The sequence below is a fragment of the Diadema antillarum genome, unplaced genomic scaffold (assembly GCF_040938485.1).
Source record: "Diadema antillarum isolate AM-2024a unplaced genomic scaffold, OU_Dant_1.0 seq00000843_RagTag, whole genome shotgun sequence".
In the NCBI taxonomy this organism is placed as follows: Eukaryota; Metazoa; Echinodermata; class Echinoidea; order Diadematoida; family Diadematidae; genus Diadema; species Diadema antillarum.
The window spans coordinates 180,102-204,789 of NW_027271718.1; the positions used below are offsets into that span (position 1 = coordinate 180,102).

Consider the following 24,688-nt stretch of genomic DNA (forward strand, 5'->3'; position numbering starts at 1 on the left):
TTGGCACACTGCTGAGAAATGAGCAAGATTGCGTCGGGTGAGAATGAGAAGGGCGTTAAGTTGTCTTGAACACTATGGGTTCAGTGGCAACTTAACGCCCTTATCATTCTCAACCGACGATTATGTGGCAGAAAAAACTACAACTTGCTGAGGGCACTAGTGCGTTCATCTTGCTTTATCACACCTTCAAACACATGCTATAAATGGGGTTTATAGAGACAGAGTTCTTAAATGCATTTTCTCATACACCTTCACTAAAGTGTGGTGATTATGTTGGCAGAGAGGTATGAATCTAGGTCAACAATATGGTGCAGAAATATCATGCAAATAAAACTCATAGACCTGAACAAAGTCGCATATCATGCCTAGAGAGGCACTACCCTTGCTTAAAACTCGTACTATTTAGGTTAAACAGGGTGCTTTCCAACAGCACATGATTCTCAACATAAACTCTTCACAGCAACTCACATGTACACATGTATACACACACAAACATTCAGGCAAATACACATTCCATAGATAACTAAAAAAAAAAAAAGAAATTACGTTTTTTCTTGATAAAATCTCCAGTAAATGCAGAGTACATGACGTAGCCTTCCACATTGCCAATGACCACCTGACTAATGATTGCAAGAATGGCATTGATATACTTTGCAACTGATTTACAAATTGCCCTACATCGATGTAATTAACATGCCGTCAATCCCTCGTTTGAGGCGAGTCCCCAACTGGGGCATAACCAAAGTGGGGTGCGTATATTTGTCGTTTGGGAGTTGGGAGTCGAAGGACTTGTCCATTGCAAATAAACTTTCTGCTCAGGCATGACAAACCTGGAGGCCAAGCCAGGGTTTGATGACTCCAGCAGCTGTCGTATTACGTAAGAGCATGATAAGGATATCTGCCTGTGGCAGACCATTCAAAGTGAACTCAATTTTCTCTATCCTTTCTAAAGTTTTCAATTTTATATTCTATTGAGAAATTCTATGGTCATCCATTTTACATTTCGAACGAAAAAAATTGACCCGTAAATAACGAAAATACAGGAATAAGAAGGAGAGCATTGCTAGTTTGCCGGTGCTGACAATGTGCTATTTGGCAGTGAGTTACAACGGGGAGGTGAGACTACCTCCCTGGTTACAATCAGCCTGCTGACTGGATCATTGAGAAAGCAGCTGTCGTATTACGTAAGAGCATGATAAGGATATCTGCCAGTGGCAGACCATTCAAAGTGAACTCAATTTTCTCTATCCTTTCTAAAGTTTTCAATTTTATATTCTATTGAGAAATTCTATGGTCATCCATTTTACATTTCGAACGAAAAAAATCGACCCGTAAATAACGAAAATACAGGAATAAGAAGGAGAGCATTGCCAGTTTGCCGGTGCTGACAATGTGCTATTTGGCAGTGAGTTACAACGGGGAGGTGAGACTACCTCCCTGGTTACAATCAGCCTGCTGACTGGATCATTGAGAAAGAGAGAGAGAGGGAGAGAGAGAGAGAGAGAGAGGGGGGGGGGGGGGGGGGGGGGGGGAGAGCGAGGGGGAGAGAGGGAGGGAGAGGGGGGAGAGATGGGGGAGGGAGAAGGGGAGAGCAAAATGGAATGACAATAGTTCCGGTCACTACAGTACAGGCATGCTCTGTCTGCATACGCTGAATGTCTACACTCACACACACACACGTACACACACACACGCACCATGGAGCTACATGGCCCATGCCAAAACCAAAACAATCTCCTCCTCTCGCGGTGCCCCCCCCCCCCCCCCTCCTGTGGCGCTGTGGCGATGACTGATGCTTAGATTAGGCCAGGGTCAAGAAACAGGTGTTTTATATCTTTGACTTTAAGTCATTGATTGCCAAGATATGCACTGGCATTATTTACTGGGGTGTAGCCTCTTCAAACGAGAGATTTGCGTCATGAGTACTAAATTGATCAGTGTTTTAGTAGTAACCATGATAAAAGATCTTGATGAAAGAATTTCATGAATTTGGCATCCATATATTCACTGATAAACGCATGTTTCTTACACACAAGTCCTAACTAAAAAAACAAACAAAAAAACAAATAAAAATAATACAGAAAAAAACCCAAAATTTTCAAATCATTTTCTTGACATGGTTATCTTACCGTGTCTGTTTCCTCACGGTAGGGAAGATGAGTGGAGAAGTGGCGCATGAAGATTACAACAAGGATGAAGTACAACATACAGAAGATTGTGTGAACCCATAACTTGCCATCTCTGTAGAAAGCAAAAAGATAGAAACATAGAGAACAGACAAAAGAGAAAAAGAATGATGAAAAAATGAAAGTGGGGCAAACGAATCAACACATAGATATCGACACATAAAAAGATAGATAGACAGATAGACAGATAGAAAGAAAGAGAGAGAGACAGAGAGAGACAGAGCGCATTTCTGTGTGTGTTGATATCAATAACATGTTTAAAGTCATCGGTACATCATCAATACATCAGTCTTTGTAGTACTTACCGAGCAATCTCAATTCATAAAACTAGGAAGATGAGCGCAAGATTGCAATACAACCATATCAAATTTGATTTCATTTTGAAGAAGAGGGACTGAAATAAAAGCAACTAAAATTGATGAGACATCAGTTTATGAAGAAGGGAGCCGGAAAGAGCCAAACAGATGCCGCTGCAGCTGGTTTATTTATATTCAGCTACCACAACTCTGTCAACATTAGCCAGATATTGATTTGATTTCCATTGGATTTGCTTCACCATCAACACATGATGAATTTCATTCTTGGAAGTAAACTTCCATTCAGTTATAAATGGCTTCTTTCATACAAGAGAGAGAAAAAAAAACATGTCTTATCATATATTTTCATGACACCTTTATGAATGCAATACGATTATACTGGAAAACCTTTCCCACATTTGTTTTGTTTTAGGACTTGCAGATATTGGTACTAAGAAGCTGTTTTTCATGACAATCAAGTTGGTGAAGAACATTGGAAGCTTATTCAGGAAAAAAAAAAGAATGAAAGTAAGGAGATGACACCTATATGAATTCAATACAATAATAAAGGAAAACGTTTCCCATTTTGTTTTCAAGACGCATCCAGCATCAGAACTAAGAAACTGTTTTTAATGACAATAAAGTTGGTGAAAAACATAGAAAGTTTATTCATGAAAAAAAAAAGAAGAAGAAAGAATGAATACAGGTAAAAAGGAAAAAATTGGTCAGAGTCCTAAAGTTGCTTTTTGATAAGCTTACTGGTTGGGGATGTTGGTGATGGTCGTCCGGCCAAAGTTGTTTGGCCCCAGCTCCTGGCTACCACTGAAGTTGAGTGGTAGGATGACCACTAGGGAGAGGAAAGTGACGATGATGATGAAGACGATGAGGTACCGCTGGAACTGGAGATACTGGACCGCATCCGGTCCTGAGTTACTCCGTATGTCTGCATCCCTGATCAGGTATCCAAAGAGGGAGGGTAAAACAAGACTTCAATCAAGCAAATTTAACCTGTTGAGGACGAGTCCCGAGTATACTCGGGCAAGTGTCTATGGGAAATGCATGTTGTAGCAAAATGTCCTTTGTTCTTCGTAGACTTGTATTGTTACCGTCTTCTCTCCTCTCGTTACTGTCTTGCGTCTTATATGTGTGTGGGTAATGTGCGTATGAGTGTGTTGTCCTTGTCATATTTTCCCGGTACACGTGGTTCAGTGAACAGTGTCCGGTCATTAATATTGATATTATTTTTTTTTTCCCGACCTGCGTATCTCAATATAACTACATATATATTTTTTACAAATGATTTAAATAATCTATATCAAATATAATAGCTATAAAAAACCCTCGAATAATATATTATTTACTCATTACTTATCTAGCGATCCACGTCCCACAAGCTTTGCTTTTTAGTGGATCACTATTTTCCATAATCAAATCTATTTACCGCACATCCATGAAGTATATATGTATTGTTCTTCCTAATTATTGTATATATATATATATATATATATATATATATATATATATATATAAACATATATATGTTACTATATAATTTATCTCGGATATTACATGAATCTTTGCAAATGTTTGAACAATATCATTTCATGACATGTATACTTTGTACTATGTTTTGATTTTTGTTGATTGGAAATTTGTACTATGTTTCTTTGATTTTCATTGATTGGAAATAAACTATGATTGAATTGAATTGAATTGAAATAAGTCTGTCCTCAGCAGGTTAAGACATCATCAACTTCCTGTACTTGGACATGAATTATAAGCATTTCAATAATGAAATCAAGTCAAATCAAGTGTTAAGGTAAACCATTTCATTACTGAAATGGTTTACCTTAACACTTGGTGCAGATCATTGTGTTGGGGTTTTTTTGTAGGTAGGACTACATTCCTTTCATTTCAAATTGTTTTTTCTGCCCCATTTCTACTATCTAAATGCAACATGTCTATAAGAATACTCTGAAAGAATATTTAGTACCAGTCAGCAATCGCATATACACTTTGCAAGAATCATGCAAACTATCAAAATGGGTAGAAAAGTTTCACAATAATTCCTTTCCAGCGGTTCTTATGGTTAGAAGATATTGTCTCTGCTGTACGCCTGATGAGAAGTGATGCTACAATACTTCAATAGACTTGTGACTTCAAAGCCCCCCCTTTTTTTTTAAATCAAAGCTAACAATTTAACTTTACTTGACTTATTACTTATTCCAGTGGTTCAAAATGCTAAATTCTGATTAGAATGTCTTTTTTTTCCCCATGACCCTTTGGAAAAAAGAAGAAGAATCATCTGGCCCCATCTTGCTGGTTTTATGATGCAGGATGGATCACATATCTATGATAAGTACTCTCCATACTTTTTTTTTCCCCTACGTAGTATGTGAATACAAAGTTTATTTCTTCCTATCAAGCCTTTAAGAATGATTTATAGCTTGTTTCTGTGTGTGTACTGTTTTTACAAGCTTCCGGGGCACAAAACCTACAAAGAGAAAAGTTGTGTGTGTGTGTGTGTGTGTGTGTGTGTGTGTGTGTGTGTGTGTGTGTGTGTGTGTGTGTGTGTGTGTGTGTGTGTGTGTGTGTGTGTGTGTGTGTGTGTGTGTGTGTGTGTGTGTGTGTGTGTGTGTGTGTGTGTGTGTGTGTGTGTTCAATGATTCTTCCTACAGCCACGTCTACAACAACACAATCAGAAATGGATGAAACAATGAATATGTCACGGACACGGACACATTAATCACTGGAAAGTGTCACTTGGGCAGGTCGTTTGTCATCATTATAAGTTTCATTTGGCATTTCATCTTTACACAAGCACAAAGACAGCTAAACATCAAAGGCACAGTCGATTATAGTGATACAATGTTGGACTGTTGAGGTATGGATACAGCGCTATAAAACCTCTCTGAGCCCCAGTCATAGTTGCCAGGAAGTTTGCTCTAAATGCTACTCAGCGAATTATTCATGACAGGGAAAATTAGGATGACCACAAAATGCATGACCTGCAGGACGATGACCCACTGTCATACAAAATCTGAACCAAAAATAACAAATGAGTTTATCTTTGCATGATAATTGGCACCAAAAAAAAAGAGGAAGAAGAAAAAAAAAAGAAAGATGGGGTGGTTGGGGATTGTATTTTGATTCAATGCACCTTATTTCTGCATCAGACTCGCTGAAACTGGTGAGCGAAGCTTTTGCACTATTTCTACTGCTGTGAAAATTCATTTAATATCTTACCTCAAAGTCAAAGATAGATAATCATATGAAATAAATTTTGTAAAGTTCCACAGTAAATATATAAATATTTGTTTACATTATTCAGTGTCAAGAATGTACTCAATTGTCTCCTCATTGCACTGGAATTCAGTCACTACATATCAACCCAACATTCAAATATGACAATAATTTGGATAATTTTAATGCTATGTACATTAGCCTGATTCATTCTTGGACACTGTGAGGCAACTAATAAACACAACAACAAAGGGATGATCTAATGTATTTCATCTTACAAATATTTCATAAACAACAAACTTACTTGATCCTAAATATAGCTGGAATCCAGTCACATAATCCCTGTATTAACAAAATGAGCAGAACAGGAACAAAGTAATGAATATACCATATACCGGTAAATAACAGTTTGTTACTGTATTATTGAACAAACATTGTTCACAACACATATATGCTAAGTTGGATTGCTTCATTTCATGTACCAAGAATTCTTAAAAAGGGTATTCTACAATAAACAAAAAATATAATAAATGTTATGAATATACCTTTCCTGTATTTAGATAATGCCATGATGTTACCGGTATTTCAAGCATTATTCTACAATCTTTATTACACAGTGAAATGCACAACCCAGCAATAATAGCGAAATTGAGAGAACAATCCTTATGAGTAAATTCTGTCTGTAGTACCTACAGTGCCAAATATGAGAAATCTAGTCTGGTGTTCTTATAGGGGAAAACAATAGTATATAGTATAATTAACATATTTAATGAATGAATAGATAACTTTTGGGAATGTTTCTGATTGGGTAACATTAGCAATCAGCTGATAATTGAAAAAAAAAAAAAAGATACAGTACCAGGCAGGGTAGGTTCCATCATATTTCTCAATAGCATTCTTTTACTTTGATTGAAACTGACAATTGACTGCTATGTTCGAGTTTATGTTTGTATTTTTTTTTTCTTGTATATCCAAGCTGGACATAATGTATATCATATTTTGTTATACTTTGTGTATTTTCCAACGAGAAATATGAAAATAAAATTGGAATTGAAATTGCAATTGAAATTGGAAAGGTCCACTGAAATATTGTCACTTACCGTTGCTCTTGAGTGCATTGGCTGCTCTACACTATCATCCGCGTTGATTCCCTTGGCAACACCCTTTCCCTGGGAGCTATGATCCCCATAGAACATACTTGTCCACCTGAGTAGTAACACAAATTGAAAACCAAAATAGACATAGAGAATGTCTGCTCTGGGAAGGACTGCTGTCCAGCGGTGTTTCCACTTGATTGCCATATATGTGCAAATACTCCTGTGACAGAATAGAGGACGACTATGAGCACATTGCATCTGTGACAAAGTAACTACTATGAGTATTATGAATGTGCACCCCACTTTTCTACTCACTTTCATCCCATCAAGATTGTAGAAAATTCTAGAAAAGTAATGAACTGTCTATCATTTGTTACATGTATGTAGGTATCATTTGTTACATGTATGTGGGTATCATTAGTAGCTCACGAGCGAGGGGTTTTTGCAACTGTTTTTTTTTGTTTGGGTGGGTGGGGGGGGGGGGTCTTGGGAAAACAATATGAATTATGTGCAGTCCCATGAAGGCATATCTGTGTGTGCACTATCAATGCACTAAATCACAGAAAGATTGGACTGCAGACAGACTGCTATAATGGCTTACAATAGCAATGTTTGGCTTAAAGATTGATATCTATGCATTGGCAATGTTTTCAGCAACATTCACAAAAGAACATTAGTAAAGAGTTAGGAAACACCAGTGTTCATATAATGTGCTGCTAATATGATTTTTTTTTTTGCCTGCTAGGTTTTGAATCAAAATCAGTCATCAGAACTCAAGGTTATAAGTGAAAAAAAAATCTTCCAGCAAACTGTTGCCGTCTGTCTTTTATGATTAAATGCAACCCAGCCACATATAAAGCCGAAGTTCAGCCCATAAAATGACCATCATGGCCTTACTGCAACACTGCCGCATTATTTGCATACAATATATTCAACTGTTTACATTGCTGATATATCAGAAAATTTATGAGAGTTGCAGTTTGCATATTTTGCAATATCATGCCCACTGATACAGGCAACAAACACAGTGCAAATGTTTGCATGGATGCTTCCGTAAACAAAAAAATGTGGAAAAATTCAAGCCCGACTTGTACAATGCATACAGCATTTCATGCATATCATTCTAAGTTCACCTGGACTCAACCTTCAAACCAATCAAAACTTCATCACGACCACATTAACAAATAAACAAAAACATCAGCATCAGAAAGAGATGAAATACAATGTGGATTTCAGAAGGAAAAAAAAAGGCCTTTCATAATTCTGACATAATACACTATCTGCCATCACACACTATCTGCCATGTTTTAATTCATGTGAATGCATTCCACGATGAAGGATGGAAGTATAATTCGTACTTCCATAGAATGGAAGTAAAGTGTGCAACTGCAAGGAATGTGCAAGGCCTTGTAGCAATATGATACATTTTGTTAGCTACCTTGGCAGTCCCTCAGAACAAAAGTCATAGTGCATTCAGCGCAACAGTACCTGTAGATGCACTCTTGCTCAAAATATACCGTATGTATTACCAAGAAGGTACTAGGCAAGCCTAGTACCTCCTTGGTATTACATGGACATCAGAAGTTAGTCTTTTCAATTCTCTAAAAATGTCGCCTATGAAGGTTGCTCCTACAATATGTACTGCATTCCACAAGCTGGAAATATGTTGTAGATGAAGACTAATTATACAATTTACTTGACTCTGAGGAGAAAAATAAAATGTCCATGAGTTAGAATATTACATAGCTTTCAAAGACCTTGTCTCAGTACACTTTCAGAGGAGGTATTCACTTTGTGCATGCCCAACATGATTTTATAACTCTACAGTTGATATCTCTTCGATTTCATCTCTTGTAACTACTGTTATAGATCATGGACATGAACACAATCTATTCAATAAAGGCACTGTATAAATGCACTAAATAAAATCAGGGCAATTACCATCATTGTATTGATTTTCATATCACATAATAGTATACATATGACAGAAATTGTTTCAAATGTCCACGGCATAGGAAACTGGCTATAAACTTTTTGAAAGCAATGAACCATATTGAAATGTTCGGAGCCATTGTTGGGCAATGGCCATGCAGGCATTCTTATGTCACCATCGGTAGTGCTTAACCCGTTGAGGACGGATTGATTTTACTACAACACGCATTTCCCATAGACCCCTGCCCGAGTATACTCGGGACTCTTCCTCAACGGGTTAAATGAGAGCTGGTTGCTGATTACTAAGGGGAGTATACTAACATAATGCATGGGATGCCAAAATGATTCAATATACGAGGAGACTATCTCATTATGAAATATAAATGCAAAAACATTTCAAAGTTGGCCTGACTAGCCAGTGGTGATGTCATCTGGCGTGCTTGGAAGACTTTCACTACATGTAGTGTTGTATGACACTCATAACAGCAAAGATCTCATTTTACAAACCCACCTGATACAACTTCAACTGAGAATGATTACGGATTTTAATCACGAAGACAATTCAAACCTGTTGGCAATTTGAGGCATACTGCCAATCAATGGTGAATTGTGCATGGTTAAAAAAAAAAAAACAACAACAAATAAACTAATTGATTAAATTTGAAGTCAATGAAAAGCATTAATCAGTAGTCATATGAGTGACTGATTTAGAAATGAAGACTAGAATATGATTGAATTCATCAGAAGTTAACAATCTAATAACATATGGACATGACAAATGTTTGAATGCCTAGATTAAACACCCAGATGTAACACACACACACACACACACAACACACAAATAAATAAACCGAAACACACTTTACAGTATTCAACAATAAATTTGAATTTCATATAACAGGACTGTGCTTTAAATAAATCGATCCACTTACAGTACAAAAGTTTTCCACACGAGGCTTTCCTCTAAAGCATCATTTAAAGCCCTGGTTTGCAACCATAGCTTGTGCATGGGATCATAAAATCTACTAAAAAGTGGCAAAGATGACAATGAACCTGATCACAAAGCTCTAGCAAGCTTTCACCAATTTGACTGATATCAAGATGACAATTAAAGAAATTGTACGTCTGTTTCAAATGAATATATGGGAGTTCAGGGACAGCATGAGATTGCATTAATATTCCAGTGGTCATGCATAGATACGGAACAGGACCGACATTCCCCATCTCTGTATACATGCGCTGCAAACGAGTATGCATTCATGAAAAACCATACGAGCGTGCTCCACGCACATATGATTATCCCACGCACGGGGTGGTGGGCCACTGTTGACTACCAGCCGAAGACGGCAGGTGGCTTCATATAAAAAGGCCATTCAAGCACAGCCCCGTTGGCACCACATCCTCATACACAGCTAATGCACATACTCTGCCAGCAAAGCCCCTATAAAATATCCCCAATTCCCACCCACCTAAACCTCTCCACTGTATACCCCAATATCAGAAATTCTCACCGGAATCCAATTATCAAACCCCAGCATATAGTGGGTATTTTATAGTGCCTGCCAATATTCATTGCCATCTCAAATCTGTTTACTCAGCCTGGTCAGTAATTATAGCCTCTTATTTTTGGAGGAGGACAAAATCTCACATGGGGGATGGCGAGGATTTCTGTCAGGATACACCGTAGAAGGTCAACGGTCAGGATTCAGTGGCCAGTTTACTGTGCTATTTTCTTTAATGAAATGTTCTTCTAGGGCAGTTTATATTGCATCATTTAATGATGAATGCTCCCCAGGGCATAAATTCTGCATACTTTGCTTGCATGTGTATGTATGCATATTCATGTGCCTGTGTGTGCATTGGAGGAGTTTGCTAATGAACAGTAATAAATCAGTAATAATCATAGTGGTAATAGTAATATAGATAACATATTAATAACACTGGTGATGCCCTGATGGTGCTATTGATGATATCAATAGTAAAGCCGCATGTCCATTGCAGTCTCAGTACTGTGATGCCCAATGTCATATTTAGGTGATATTCTATTAAAGTCATGATGAAATATAAGATGGCAACAACAAATATCAGCCATAAGAATGTTGATGTAATGGTTTACAGCTCATCGACAATATTACCCATCGGTAGACACTGGATGTGGCTTTATGTAAAATTTATCAAGTATACAACATTATATCACTTGCATACACCCATACTCCTCAGTGTGCAAAATAGCATAAAAACAAGATTTTCACAGTGATTTTGAATTGAGACCCTTCACAAAATTTCTCTCTCTTTCTTCCCATCTCTGCTCCTGTTTTCCCCAAGTCTTAACTTTCTTATAGAATGAGAAAATCATGGACGTGTGTTCACACAAGGGGACATTGGAATTTTATGATATTTTTACCTCACGGAGAACTTTAACTTGAATGTATATACATAGTGCATGCCTACATGCATTTTGGAGTATGCCTTGGACTTTCAAGGATAGCTGCCTTGTCCTTTGAGTTACCCAGGGATAGGGAGAATTGAATACTGGTGCTATAAAAGGGTCATTTAACACAATTCACAAACTCACATTAGATACTTCGCATCAGGCATATTCTGCATCATTACATGGTAATGCACTTCTAAAGATCCACAATAAAAGTCAGGGGACTTAAAGATTGCCACAATTTTAGCAGTGCGTTCACACTGACAAGAGTCTCTGAAATTTATTGAGTTGAAGTCACCCATATAAGAGAAAAGTACTGCATGACAAAAGCAGTGATTGATTGTCTGTTTATACACTGTGTAAAAATTTTACATGATGAGCCTGCAATTTAGTTCTCTGGAAGAGTCTGCATCTGTGAATAGTACATCCACATCTTCTTGTGACATGATGATTTATATCGACCTATTTTTAGCAAGAACAATTTTCCTCTGTCTCAAAAGCAAATTGCACTGACAGAAATACAGAAAGTGGGATTGAATGAACATACGATGTCATCACATGCACACTGTGTTTTGTCTTTCCTACTTCAACATAAACAGATAAGTTATTCCCATCTCCTTTTGCAAAACATGGTATCCATCAAGAACACCAAATAAAATGGGAGACTCAGAACAACTAATCACTTTCAGTAACACATACTTTACATTTTGGAAGAAATCCAAGCTGCATTTACAAATGTACTCAGGGCAGTCAACAGATCATGTATAAGCCACATCAAACCATATTGACCCTTGACAATAAAACTGACCATATTTCAGTTGACCGGGTATGAAGTTGTAAATGCACTGATACTTCGAATGTACCATTGAGTGGACCATCGTGCAATGTGGCACCTCATAAAGCTAGATGTGAACATAGGTAGCCTCATATTTTTGATATGTTGTGAATTCATATTTATTTCTACTGCGCTTGCAATCTTAGAGTCGTTCACTTACATCACTCTTCAGTTTTATCAAGTATTAGATGTGCAGATTTTGTATCTTTTCTGGCAGACCCACGGCAGACTTTAAACATGTCAAATTATCACATGGTACTGCATGAATGAATGAATGAATGAATGAAGGAATGAAGGAATGAAGGAATGAATTATGCACACAAGACATATTGCAACCTGTTTCCTTGCCACCTGGCTCTCTTCAATGGCACATGGCGGTAGCAACGCAGCAGCCATTGTAGTGCATGTAATTACCCTGTGGATCAATAACCCTACAACAGCAGAGGGAGTTAATGTATGCACAGATGGAAATTATGACAGTACCTGCCGGTGCAGAGAGATACTTTCGGGGTGGGGCGGGTAAGGGGTTTGGCTGTATACTCTGCAGCCAATTTATTCAGCGTCAACTCGTAAGCCGTCACATCCCCAACCATATCTGGTGAGTGACGTAGTCAGGTAGTAATGTGTAGTGGGGCAGTAATGCACTCTACCTACCGGCCGCCGCCTGACAAATCAATAGACGTCCGTACGGGAGGTGAACAGATATGGCTCTGTCTACCATTCTGAACATTTCAGCAGCCTAGTCGAGTTCCTTGTGAAATTGAGAAGATGCAGTCGGTGTGACCTCCCTTTCTTTTCCTTTTTCTTCTCTCTCTTTGTGTCCTATCTTTTTTTTTTTTTAAAGAATACCTTTCCTCACTTTTTTCTTTGAAATAGAGAACATGACACATGAAGAGTATCAGACAAAATAGAGACAATTAGGACAAATTTATTGTAGATTAACATCATAACCGCTTCAGACAATTTCTACACTACAGCTCCACACGCACTACCTACATGCACTGCATGAATGGGTTTTTGACATGATGAAACTTGAGTCCCTTTAACAGCCTTTACCACTGAATTGGATGCCATTTACATGATGGATTGACTTTATGAGTGTAATAAAGCAAATGCACACATGATTGAATTAACAATAGTTCAAAATAGATCAGAGTGATTAAAATGAAAATGCATAAACAAAGGAATACACTTACTGTTGAGATGGTTTGTCTCGGTTCCTAGATATTGCATGTTTTGATTTTCTATTGGCAGTGATACATACATACAAAGTTGTTTACACAATTACACATCCACACTTGCATGTACACATACATACAGTACATACACTTATATACGTGTACACACATTCACACACATATATACATGTACATAGAACATGATGTGAACATTTGAGAAATAAGCCACCTTTAAAGATGGCCCTTCCCTTTTGCATTCCTTCCCAAATAGCACAGGACATGATATATTCCACCAGAATGACAAGACTATTGTAAATCTATAACATTTCTGTTGATATTTGAAGGTTGTTAGCCGTTAAAATTCAAATAATGCACCAAACGCTCACCGTAACGTATTCTGTGTACTAGGCACAGCTGCATACATTAATCTTCCTGTGGTGGTAATATGATACTTATACTTCGGACGACAGATATGCATGTTAAAGCTGTCAAAAAGAAGAATTCACTAGCTTCTCTTATTTTGTTATCAATGGCAAATAACAACACACCACTTACTTGAACTACATGTACAACTAAGTGCATCACACAGGTCTGTAAAACTAGACTAGTATTTAGATTTGTAATTTTTGCGAAGTTCGCAAAAATGATTCAAATCTTAACGGTCAATTTAACTAAACAAATAAAGACCCTCTAGAGTTCAAAATTTACAGGAGGTTTCCAAATAGTGTTTTCTTCAATACCTAAGTGTTCTCACCAATTTTTCAAAAATTTGCATGCAAAAGGGATTGGCTGTCTTTAAGATGCCAGAATAAAATGCATACAGTACTTCAGAGCTACAGTCTACATTCTTGGGTATCTCACTGGCCTGGAGACAGAGTGGCAACCTGGTGGCGACTTGTCTCTCCGCTGGTTGCTAGCCAGGTCTCCAGGGAGTCGTGAGAGAATCAAACATGTTAAGATATTTTTTGGAGACTTTTTCCAGTTTCTAGTTGGTCCCACATACGTCTCCATCTCCATCGGTTGTGGCCACATTGTGGAGACGTCTGTGCAACCTTGCAGATATCCATGGTGACCCATGGCAACCTCCCGGCGATGCTGTGGAGACGTCCCGGAGACACATCCGCAACTGAGAAGACATCTCAGAAAAGTCCCTGTGACTTCCAGGAGAATAAATTGTCACCTTGTTTGGAGTCCTCTCCGATGTTGCCCTGGAATTGCTTTCTTTGTGAGAGTGCAAGCCCTTTTTTTGTCTTTCGAGTCGCACAAGTCGCCGCAAGTCATCAGTTGCAGCGTTCACGTTGATGTCTCCTCCAGTGCGATAGGCCCTCAAGACCAGGGCATTCCACAAGTCGTGGACCACACTTGCTCACATGGGCAATGGGGCAAGTGCACATTCATTTCACTCGCCAAACAGAGAATTTCAGTTGCCACGTGCAAGTGGGATGGTGGGCTTATACCACTCTGACCCCTATGACCTCTTCAAATACAGGAAACAATTCAAAATTTTTAATACACATGTCTATTTCAAATGTTATTTTTTCTTAGCCTTGTCTTCTTTCACTATCAAGAGACTTGTAGCTCCCTGCTTCAACTTTGTCAGTACAGGCATCGCATGTGGAGTAGGTTTATGTAGATTCCTATAAAAGTTTATTATTTGATGAACTACTTTAATTGTATTTCAATATAATTTTATGGGAGATGTGAAATCAAGCCACAATACACACACTTTCAAAGAGAACATTTCATGTCCTTCAAACATGCACAAGTCATCTCAGATGCATAATCATCTATGATTCACATGGTATTGCACTTTTACAATTTATCAACCAAGGATGCTCCCTTGCTTTGCATACTACAGTCCGCCTGATGCAGTTATTTGCCTAAATTGAACACCAGAAGGCAGTCTACAATGTACACACATACACTCACATGCACACAAATGCATGTGTACATACAAACACACACACACACACACACACACACACACACACATGCATGCACACTCATACATTTGAAGCAAAACTTTGAGGAGAGGAAATTGGTTGAACAAGAATTCTAATTTGAACATGCTGGCAGGTGAATCCAAATCAGGTACATTGTGTGATAATTACAGCAGCCAACTTGGATCCTTGGCTGCATCACAGTCTATTACCTCTTTTTCCTCTTTTTCCCTCAATCCCCAGTTGGTTTCTGCTTCACTTCAAATTTGAAGACATTTACATATGCACATATACACAAACACACAAACACACACATACACCCATGCACTTGCATGCATGCACACAAACACACTCTAACACCTTCATATCCACACATATGATTAAAAAGGAGAAAAATGTCCACACACAGACTTTCAGTCCTAGTAATTGGATGGTCAATCACATCATACAATATTTACAGCAACTACATTAGCTCCTCAGCTGCCCCATTGCCTATTTCTTGTTTTCTTTTTCCTCCTTTTCTTTCTCTTTTTTTTTTTCTTAAATCGATGAGAATCACCAAGACCAAGGGATGCCACAAAAAGTGCCTTCACCGCTGTCATTGTGGGTCTAGTACATTGCACATCAAACACACACTCTCTGATACATACATAAAGAATAGAGCAAAACCAACACGTGTACTGTTGCTTTCTAATAAAGAGAGAAATTTCCCATTCAAGTAAGATGCTTGAAAGTGCTTCAAATCAATTTATGATGTGATAATAATAGAAATCAATTTGGCTCCATGATTGACTCTTATCACTCTCCAGTAATCTGTTCTTTGATGCTTTCTTCTCTTTCCCCTCAGTTAAGTTTTCCACATTTACCCGAGCTAATGACACGAGTCTGGAGAAGTAAGCGAATGACCTTGCGCAGGCAGCGTATTATGTTTTTCCTCCATCTTATCTTCAAAAGTGCACTGCTGGGTATTTGGGCACTGACGTCAGAAAAATGAGAGTTCGCGTCACATTTGTTTATGCACTGTGTATACAATTGTATGTGGCATATCCCTCAGAAATGACCATGGCAAATTAACAATCTATTTTCAGGTGCTTAAAGATGGCAGGACGGGGATGAAAAAGATGAGATCATGGTGTCATAACAACATTGGTTCTTACAGTGCACTTAAACACTACTGGAAATACCTTGTGACTTTAGTGAAAAATTTGGCACTCACAGGTTAAAATTGAATACTGAGACTAAAATTTTTCTTTGATGCTAATGTTTTTGTCTGTTGAACTCGAGTACATCACACCCGAACCAATTTGAAAAGAAACATAACACTTCTAAATTTGCCCCAGGAGGTAGTGCATCTGTACAAATCTGGACCAGTTCTAACGAGATGTACAGCATATCCAACTCTGCAAGTAATGGGAGAGCAGCTGCTTTTTTACTTGCAAAAGCATTGCACATAGAGTAGTAGTCCTTATATTTGTTTATTTTGTTTGAATGCACCATATGCACTACACTGACCAGCGAAGAATACCAGATGGTGGACTGTTCTTCACAAGAAGACAAAGAAAAAGAAGAAAAGACTTTATATCAAAACTGGTCACTACCAGCCTCCAACTCTTCTTTTGCCCCACTTTAAGTATTTTTTGAGTTACACACACTCACACAAAAATGAAACTCTCTTCTTATTACTGCATTCACAATCATTGTACGGAAAATATTACTAAACATTACTGCAGAAACCACGTATGCAACCCTTCAAAGGCACAAGAGCAATATTCACATGGTATACACTTAATTACAGGTATACATGTACTCTCAGCAAATTACAACAGAAAGCTACTTTGTCCATCTGAATAATTGCTGGAGACACACTGCTGGGACAAAGTCTATGTATCTCGAGTGAATTGTACTCAGCGTTGTATCTTGGGAATTAAATTACCCATCTTGACTTTCATGCCATGTCCACAACTCCTCATTTCTCAACTGCTCTAGGACTTTGTGTACAAAAATAGCTTAGCCAAGATACTCCAGTACATTGAGACAGAAAGTCAGACAGAGAGAAACACACGCACAGACATACATACAGAGAGAAACACAAGCACAGACATACATACAGACAGACAGGGATGGACAGAAATAGAGAAAAAGAGAGAGAGGGGGGGGGGGGAGAGTAATGCATGAAAATGCATGGAAATGGAAGGGGTAGGTATAAGAAAATTCATAATCAGACCCAGAAATTATCTCAAGAGCAAAGGTATCTGTATATCAAACTCTGATTTCACGGCATTCTTTTGGTTAGCAAATGTCTAGCACACATCCCTAAATGCTATCAAGAAATCCTAAAAAACAGATGGGCTCCCTAAAACTTCACACTTAACATTTCAGACTGTGGGAAATGCTCTGCTGAGATTTAATAGCGTCTACCTCAATCAGAACAAACCCATGAGATCTACTAAGGTGATGATACATCATGAAAGCACATACATGTAACACATGGTTACAGAGACTCCAACCTCATGCATCTCTTTTCTCCTGCCTGGACCACCTTGTAACTGGAGACTCCGATTACGAAAACGTGTGCACAATATTACATGTGCATAGCACACACCACAAAGTCTCTTGCGGTTGGGGTCCAGCTCTAGGGTAATAGATGCTCCATGGTGCTATGTTAGCCTCATTTTTTTTTTCTCAATACATTATGATAATACTAAAGTTGGTGGGAAGAAAGCTCAATCTTAAGCGAGAGAAAATACATCTTAAGCGAGAGAAAATACATCTTAATTCGAGAAATATCAAACTCAAGTGGGAGAGTGGACGATTTTGCTAAAATGGTCTCAAAGCTGGAGATCTCCGTCGAAGCAGGGAAGTTGGAGTCTCTGCTTTGCATGATACAATTGTGTATGAGCAAATTTTGACAGGAAATTATACGAGGTGACTACACTTATTCATGCTTTAGTATGAACTCTTTCTTTACAGCTGCTCTTGCAGTGACAAACTGTGCTGAAGTGACTGAATGCAACTGCAAAGTCTTCATCCAATATCTAGACTGTCTCACAGGTCTGTCACGTACTTCAGCATTTTAAGTTGCAAGAGCACATTCTGTTCAGTCAATATTTACACAAACTTACATCCCCTTTTACAAACTGAAAACTAACACCCAAGACAATGTAAGATTTGAATACATTGCATTTTTTGTGAATCAGAATGTAGTGCCGCTGCTCTCAAGTGGAATTTATGTGATTCTTAATTTTCATCTTGAAATTAGAATGAATAATAAGCTTTCAATTTTGATGATTCCAACAAGTGTGTTTCACACCACATTATCCAATCCTCTGGCCGATACATGCAATTTGATGAGGTAGTTGGCTTCTCACCTGTAAGTGCTTATGCCGTCACCAGACTGGCTCACATGACAAACAAGTGGTCATAGCAGCACTGCATGCAAATCAATGTGGAATGGACTCGTGAGAAGTCTATCTTATCATCATGACTTATAATGTGTGTGGCACTTGTGGTGAAAATGCACATTCACACCAAGAAACCACAAAAGAATATGCATAGTATGGTTATTTCAAGAGATATTGTACATCTAAAACAAATCATTTTAAGGAGCCCCATTTATTGTTAGTGCCTAATTTCTGTTGTCATTTTTTTTTGGGGGGGGGGGGTTAGGAGGAGTGCTTTGCTGTTCTAATGAAGACACAGTTTTGCTATTTGATTTCAATATCACACATGCTAGTTCCACTTCTCAAGCTCCACTGTCATTTGTAACAATTTGTTGGGCATGTTTAGTAACATGAAAATACACCACCATATGCCACAGGAACTGAACATGTAGGTCTACTACATATATGTGTGTAATATGTGGGAAAGAAAACACACAAAGTTTAATTTCCAGCAGTGGATTCAATCCTACCACACATCCTAATATCTCCCCTCGCAAAAGAACAACAAAAACAAAAACAAAAACTTAAAAAAAATTGTTGATATTTCAAAGGGCAGACTGTATGTTGAATCACCCACCTTTATTATCTTGCTATATTAAAACCCATAGATTACAATCTTGATTAGATGAAGAACAAGTCATGTTTATGCGATATGAAAAAGGTCAGAGGCAGCCAGAAAGGTCAGCTTATTCAAATAATTACATTACCCACACGTGCATGCATACAAACACAATGTATGCACATACATGTACAATATACAAATGATTTACATTAACACACACTTGAACACAGACATTGTAATAGTCTCTATACATGTACATCACATACAGTGGTCCTTAATTTATCCTCTCATGGCACATTGAACTTCCAAGCAAACAGCAAGAAAATGTCTAAAATTAACAAACTGGAAGTATCGTGACCACACATGCATCACTACACTATCTGTGTTATCGCATTGCAGAACAAATGACAAATTAGGAAAAAAACACATAGTCCCATTAACACTATTTTGCTTAGCCAAAATTAAGCATAGTGTATCTAAAGCCTGTATTCCTCAACAATGGACAGTCCTCCATTGAAAAAAAAAAAGCATCAATGATTATGATGTGGATGCTACAAACTACGTAGCTTTAGCTAATGATCACAGGCATTCACACATCGAATGATACCCTCACACACTCATGTATACTGTACATGCATGCACATGACGTAGCGGCGCCAGTTTTCATGTGCTTCAAAGCATGCTATCACATGCCATGTTGCATGATGCTACGGTCTTTCACATCTCAAATGAAAAAAAAAAATATGTAGAGTGTGCCATACTACTTGATACCAAGTCACTTCACAATGGTACATGATGATAGTGACTGCTAACAAATTGCTTTGTTTTTGTTGTTGCTTTTTTTTTCAAGCTTTAAAGGGATCGTATAGTTTTGGTTGATACCTAACCTCGGGTTTCTAACATTTTTGGGAGAGATAATGAGAAACCTCCTATGAAATATGAAAGAGCATGTAACTCCAAGAGGAATCAACATTTATTTGATGAAAATTGTTTTTGAAATGGCTGAGATACCCAAAACAGACCAATTCTAATAAAAGGTGGGTCTACGGTTGCTTTGTTTTACTTTGTTTTTGGATGTCTCAGCCATTCCAAAACCCATTTTCATCAAATAAACTTTGAATTCCTCTTAAAAAGGTATGCTCTATACTATTTTACAAGTGGTTTCTTGATATCTCACAAAAAGCCAAATCCTCACCTCTACCAATACTATACCATTCCTTTAAAGGTAGGGAATCCCATTTGCATGCCTCAAATGAAGAGTTGTATAAATACAGTGGTATGTTAAAGAGAGTATCATTTTAGAAACTCCCATAAAGTATTGAAAGTGAAAGGTAACATTTAGTACATTTTTATTGACCGTTAGATTTTGAATTGAATTTTTTTCGGGGCTCACCGTAAATTCCGGTACATTACTAGGCTACGTTTGCAGACCCATGCACTGCATGTGTGTCCATCATGTATATTTTGTGAAGAAAGTTCATCAAAACTTACAAACATTTCTATATACATTCTTACCACACACTCTATATGTTATTACATCAGCTCTTATACTTTTAGATTTGTGTTTATAGATAAAAAAATACAGAAGACTGCAACAAAAAGGCTTAAGTGTGGCTGACACACAGAACGACTGAGTAGTTGAGTTTTGTGCATTATTCAAATTGTAGATAACTGTTGACTTCCAAATTTCTCAGCAGTGGCCTAAACAAGTCCCCTGAGGTTCATATTTAATGTTTTGCTGCATTTTGGGAGGTCTGTAAAAGGTATCCCCTACCTTTAATGGCATGAAGACATTTTGACAGAATGCGGCTAAAGTTTGTCAACATCATCTTTCACATGCAATATTGCAAGTGCTAGTGTTGCTTCTCAGATATTACATCACATATAGATCACATGGTGAGACTTACGGGCCAGAATTCAAAAAGGTGGTTTAAATCTAGTCTGTAGATTGTGCAAATCTGAATTGTTTTAATGCATATGACACATTGCATAATGACATAGAACCTGCATGTGGAAGGCAGGCCTAATTTGCACTTGGACCACATGTAAAACAATGAATTTGATTTAAAATACCTCCATGAATTTGGATTAAAAAGTTAATCAAAATTGTGTAAATGAGGGAAATGCGCAAAATGATTGTTACATGTTGAAAATTGCATTCCGGTGATGAAATTAAATAGGTCAACAGCATGACAGCATCGACAATGGGATCTTATAAAGTGCATTAATGTAAAGACTTTAGGATGATTTTGAAAGAAGATTAAACATGAAAGGAATCAACCGGAAATTATATTGTATTGACAGGCTAAGGAAAGTAAGCCACACATTTCAAAGTGTGTGTCCCATAATAAAAGTTGCTAGAGAGAATATCCATGCTGCCTTCACCAACATTGCTGCATTCAAAATGACACGTGCATGGTATACATTTCGCGTCACCTAATATAAAACAAAGCAACCTCACACTGATAACAATTCAATAAATAAATGAGACTGCCTTGAATGAAATTATTCTGATGGCAGAATTTAAGGAACATTCTCACTGAACAGCCATAATGCAGCACAAATAAACACAAATATTGCCACAATATTCATTCAAAATGTCAGTATGTGCAAAGCAAGAATTGTTAGTGAATATGTGATAAGAAAGAAGATTGCACTAAAAAGTGCCCTCACACACACACACACACACACACACACACACACACACACACAAAAGCCCAAACAAACTAACCCAAAACATGTTAAAGAAATATATATCTCATCACAAAGTGTGAAAGAAGGTACTGAGATGTAAAATAGAGCTCATGATGAAATGTAAAGTCTCTAGGCAGAGTACAAGAAGGCATTCTCATGAAATCCAGAAGTCGTGCAGATCTGTATGTAATGCTTTCCTCAGAAAAATCCCATACGATCAAAGCACAAATGAGCAGAGCAGCATGTAGCTTTACCTGGCAAAGTATTCAGAATGCCAGATGTCATTTAATATGAGAATTAACTTTTTCTTTCCAATACTTCTTGATAATGAATGAAATGTATAATGTAGAATTATTAGTGTATTGTTCAAATGATTATACTTGAAAAATGATGGATGATACAAAATGTGTATAATGGGTTCTCTCTCTTTAATTTCAAGGATGATGAATACCATGGTACATACATCAGAGCAAGCAATGTGGGTTTTTGCTTTTCTTTTCTCTTTGTTTCTTTACACCTTTGTTTGAGTTAATATCCTATAAGAAGTGTTAAAATGCTTGACACAGGATTTACATGTAAGTCTTTGCAAAAATGAGTGATACGGTGTATCACTTACTTTTGCAAGGACTATAAATATATAGACATGTATGTGTCTATACATACAGTGTAAGGTTGTACTAACATACAAACTTGTGCATTTAGTATCAATTAGTGTTAATGCGGAACATTAATCAGCCACAGATCTACTGTAGTACCCTATGCATTTGAACTGCTTCAGCCAGCATACAAAATTTGTGAACATTAATAATCATGTTCCAAATAACCAGTTCTCCCAGTGATTCACAAATAGCAGATTAGTCTTGAGATATGGATGAATGGAGAGTGCTGTGTTAATGATGGGCCCAAACCCAAGATGCAGATATGCTGGATGGCAAGACAAAGAAAAAAAAGAAGAAACTGAAACTGCAAGCATGTGTGAGCAATGCAATCATATTTCAAAAAGAGGAAGTGTTCATACACATTGTAGGCATCAGTTCCGTTCTGGGATGACAACGCTCTCCTGTGGAAAATAAGCACACGCAAATGAAGGCAAATGTGAGTACACTTGGGTATAGTATGGCGAGAAACACCATGTCTTGACATCTAAGCCTTAGGTGTGTATCCGTCATCACGTACGTACCATACTAATGTACACCTGTCATCACATGCACCACATAATGTACATGTACCATGATGCCACATATTGCATTAGAACTACACTCCTCCATATCATTGGTACCTTGATCACCTTCTCAGGCTTAATGCAAGCTTGATGACCCTGAAAGGAGATAAAAAATTCTTCTGGCTGTCATATTAATTAATAGACAGCAGACAGTTTTTCTTTGTTGTTGTTGTTGTTAGTGTAGTTGCTGTTGTTGTAGTTTTTTTGTTCCACATATGAGAAGGAATGAAATTAAAACAAACAATTACATTATAACAATACAGCTCTCTGTCAAAACAAAAGGAAACATGAGAAACCGGAACAGCTAGCATTCCTGTACAAACTCAAGAATTACTAACCCAGATAGCAAAGTGTTTGAACCCCTGGATCACTACACTTCACACATAAGATAACAATGAAAATGTCAGTACACACTATCTGGGATGTCTCCACTTCTTGCTTGATTTATAACTGAGTATGCATGTACAAATCACCGTACCTAATGCGACCATTTATAAAGGCACGATGCCCACTGCAGCCTTCTTCCTAAGGACAATACTATAACAAGGAAAAAAAAAATGCATGACATACACTGCATGTAACCTGACGCATTATTCCTGCAACACATATTGCCACTTGGTTACAATTTGTGAACAGGTTTGGGGAGACAAATGCATTATGGCAATTTCCTGCACACTATGCAATTTCACAGAAAATAGATCAAATACCCGAAACTTGGAAACAAAAACAAGAACAAGAGATATGGTGGCAATCGTGATTCCAATAACATTTTTATGACAGTACATGATAAATCTGAGGGTTGGTGGTTTGCCAACTTTTACAAGCGCATACTGCATCTGCTGTACAGCTACTAAGTATTTTGTAGTGACAAACGAGAAAACAAAATGCTAAATCATGGATGAGTCTGTTTCTATGAGCTTGGTAGGGGGATCAATAAGGCTCCGTTTATAATCTCCAGTCATATTTTTCAGATACCAGAAGCATCCCCCTGCTCTCTATTGCTGCAAAAACAATGCATTTCTGGGCATTGTAATGTGCACCCTGACAATCGATCACTAATGAAAAGCATTTGATTGCTTTTCCAAATAGACGGATCAGGGCCGAGCATAAAAGGGATAATGATAATGGCTTATTATTTGCAAGTGATGGCTGAGTTTGCTGAAGCTACAGGGCTCTGAAAACAACAGATATTTTTCCGTCTAGCATGATATTTATCTGAATCATGTTCACAGCATGTTTTGCCATCTTCTTGGTTTTTTTTTCCCCCTGTCTTTTCTTGAAACACACATCCTTCCACGATGGATTTCAAATAAAGTATTATCACCTCAAATCAATAAATTTGGATGTCTGGGACAAGACTTCAGAACATTTGGGCAATCGATAAGAGGAAATTGAGGCCTTGCACATGCAGTGATGTCATATCAGGAACATAAGCACCTAATGTTAGAAACATTACCAGGCAGATTTGCAGCACATCATAAGATGCAAACCAGCCACTGAGCATCACATTCATGTTTGAAACATAAATCCCTTGAATTGATTTGCTATATTGTCAAATAACACACATATCTGCATACACTGTCATAATAATCTGCACTACTGGGCATATATATCTCTAATGTCTTATACACT

General features: G+C 37.7%; 1 protein-coding gene across 2 annotated transcripts in view; it reads right to left on the minus strand.

The window, feature by feature from the left end:
- The window catches only part of LOC139740221 (calcium permeable stress-gated cation channel 1-like), a 118,372-nt gene that overhangs the window by 67,230 nt on the left and 26,454 nt on the right, over positions 1 to 24,688 (minus strand). Inside the window, exons 4-8 of one of the 2 annotated variants that reach the window (XM_071650804.1) lie at positions 22,853 to 22,894; positions 6,826 to 6,931; positions 6,030 to 6,067; positions 3,242 to 3,433; positions 2,130 to 2,241 (exon numbers count right to left, since the gene is read on the minus strand). In XM_071650804.1, the coding sequence (XP_071506905.1) occupies positions 2,130 to 2,241; positions 3,242 to 3,433; positions 6,030 to 6,067; positions 6,826 to 6,931; positions 22,853 to 22,894 (490 nt within the window). The remainder of the gene's footprint in view (positions 1 to 2,129; positions 2,242 to 3,241; positions 3,434 to 6,029; positions 6,068 to 6,825; positions 6,932 to 22,852; positions 22,895 to 24,688) is intronic. The other variant, XM_071650805.1, reaches the window with a different exon arrangement.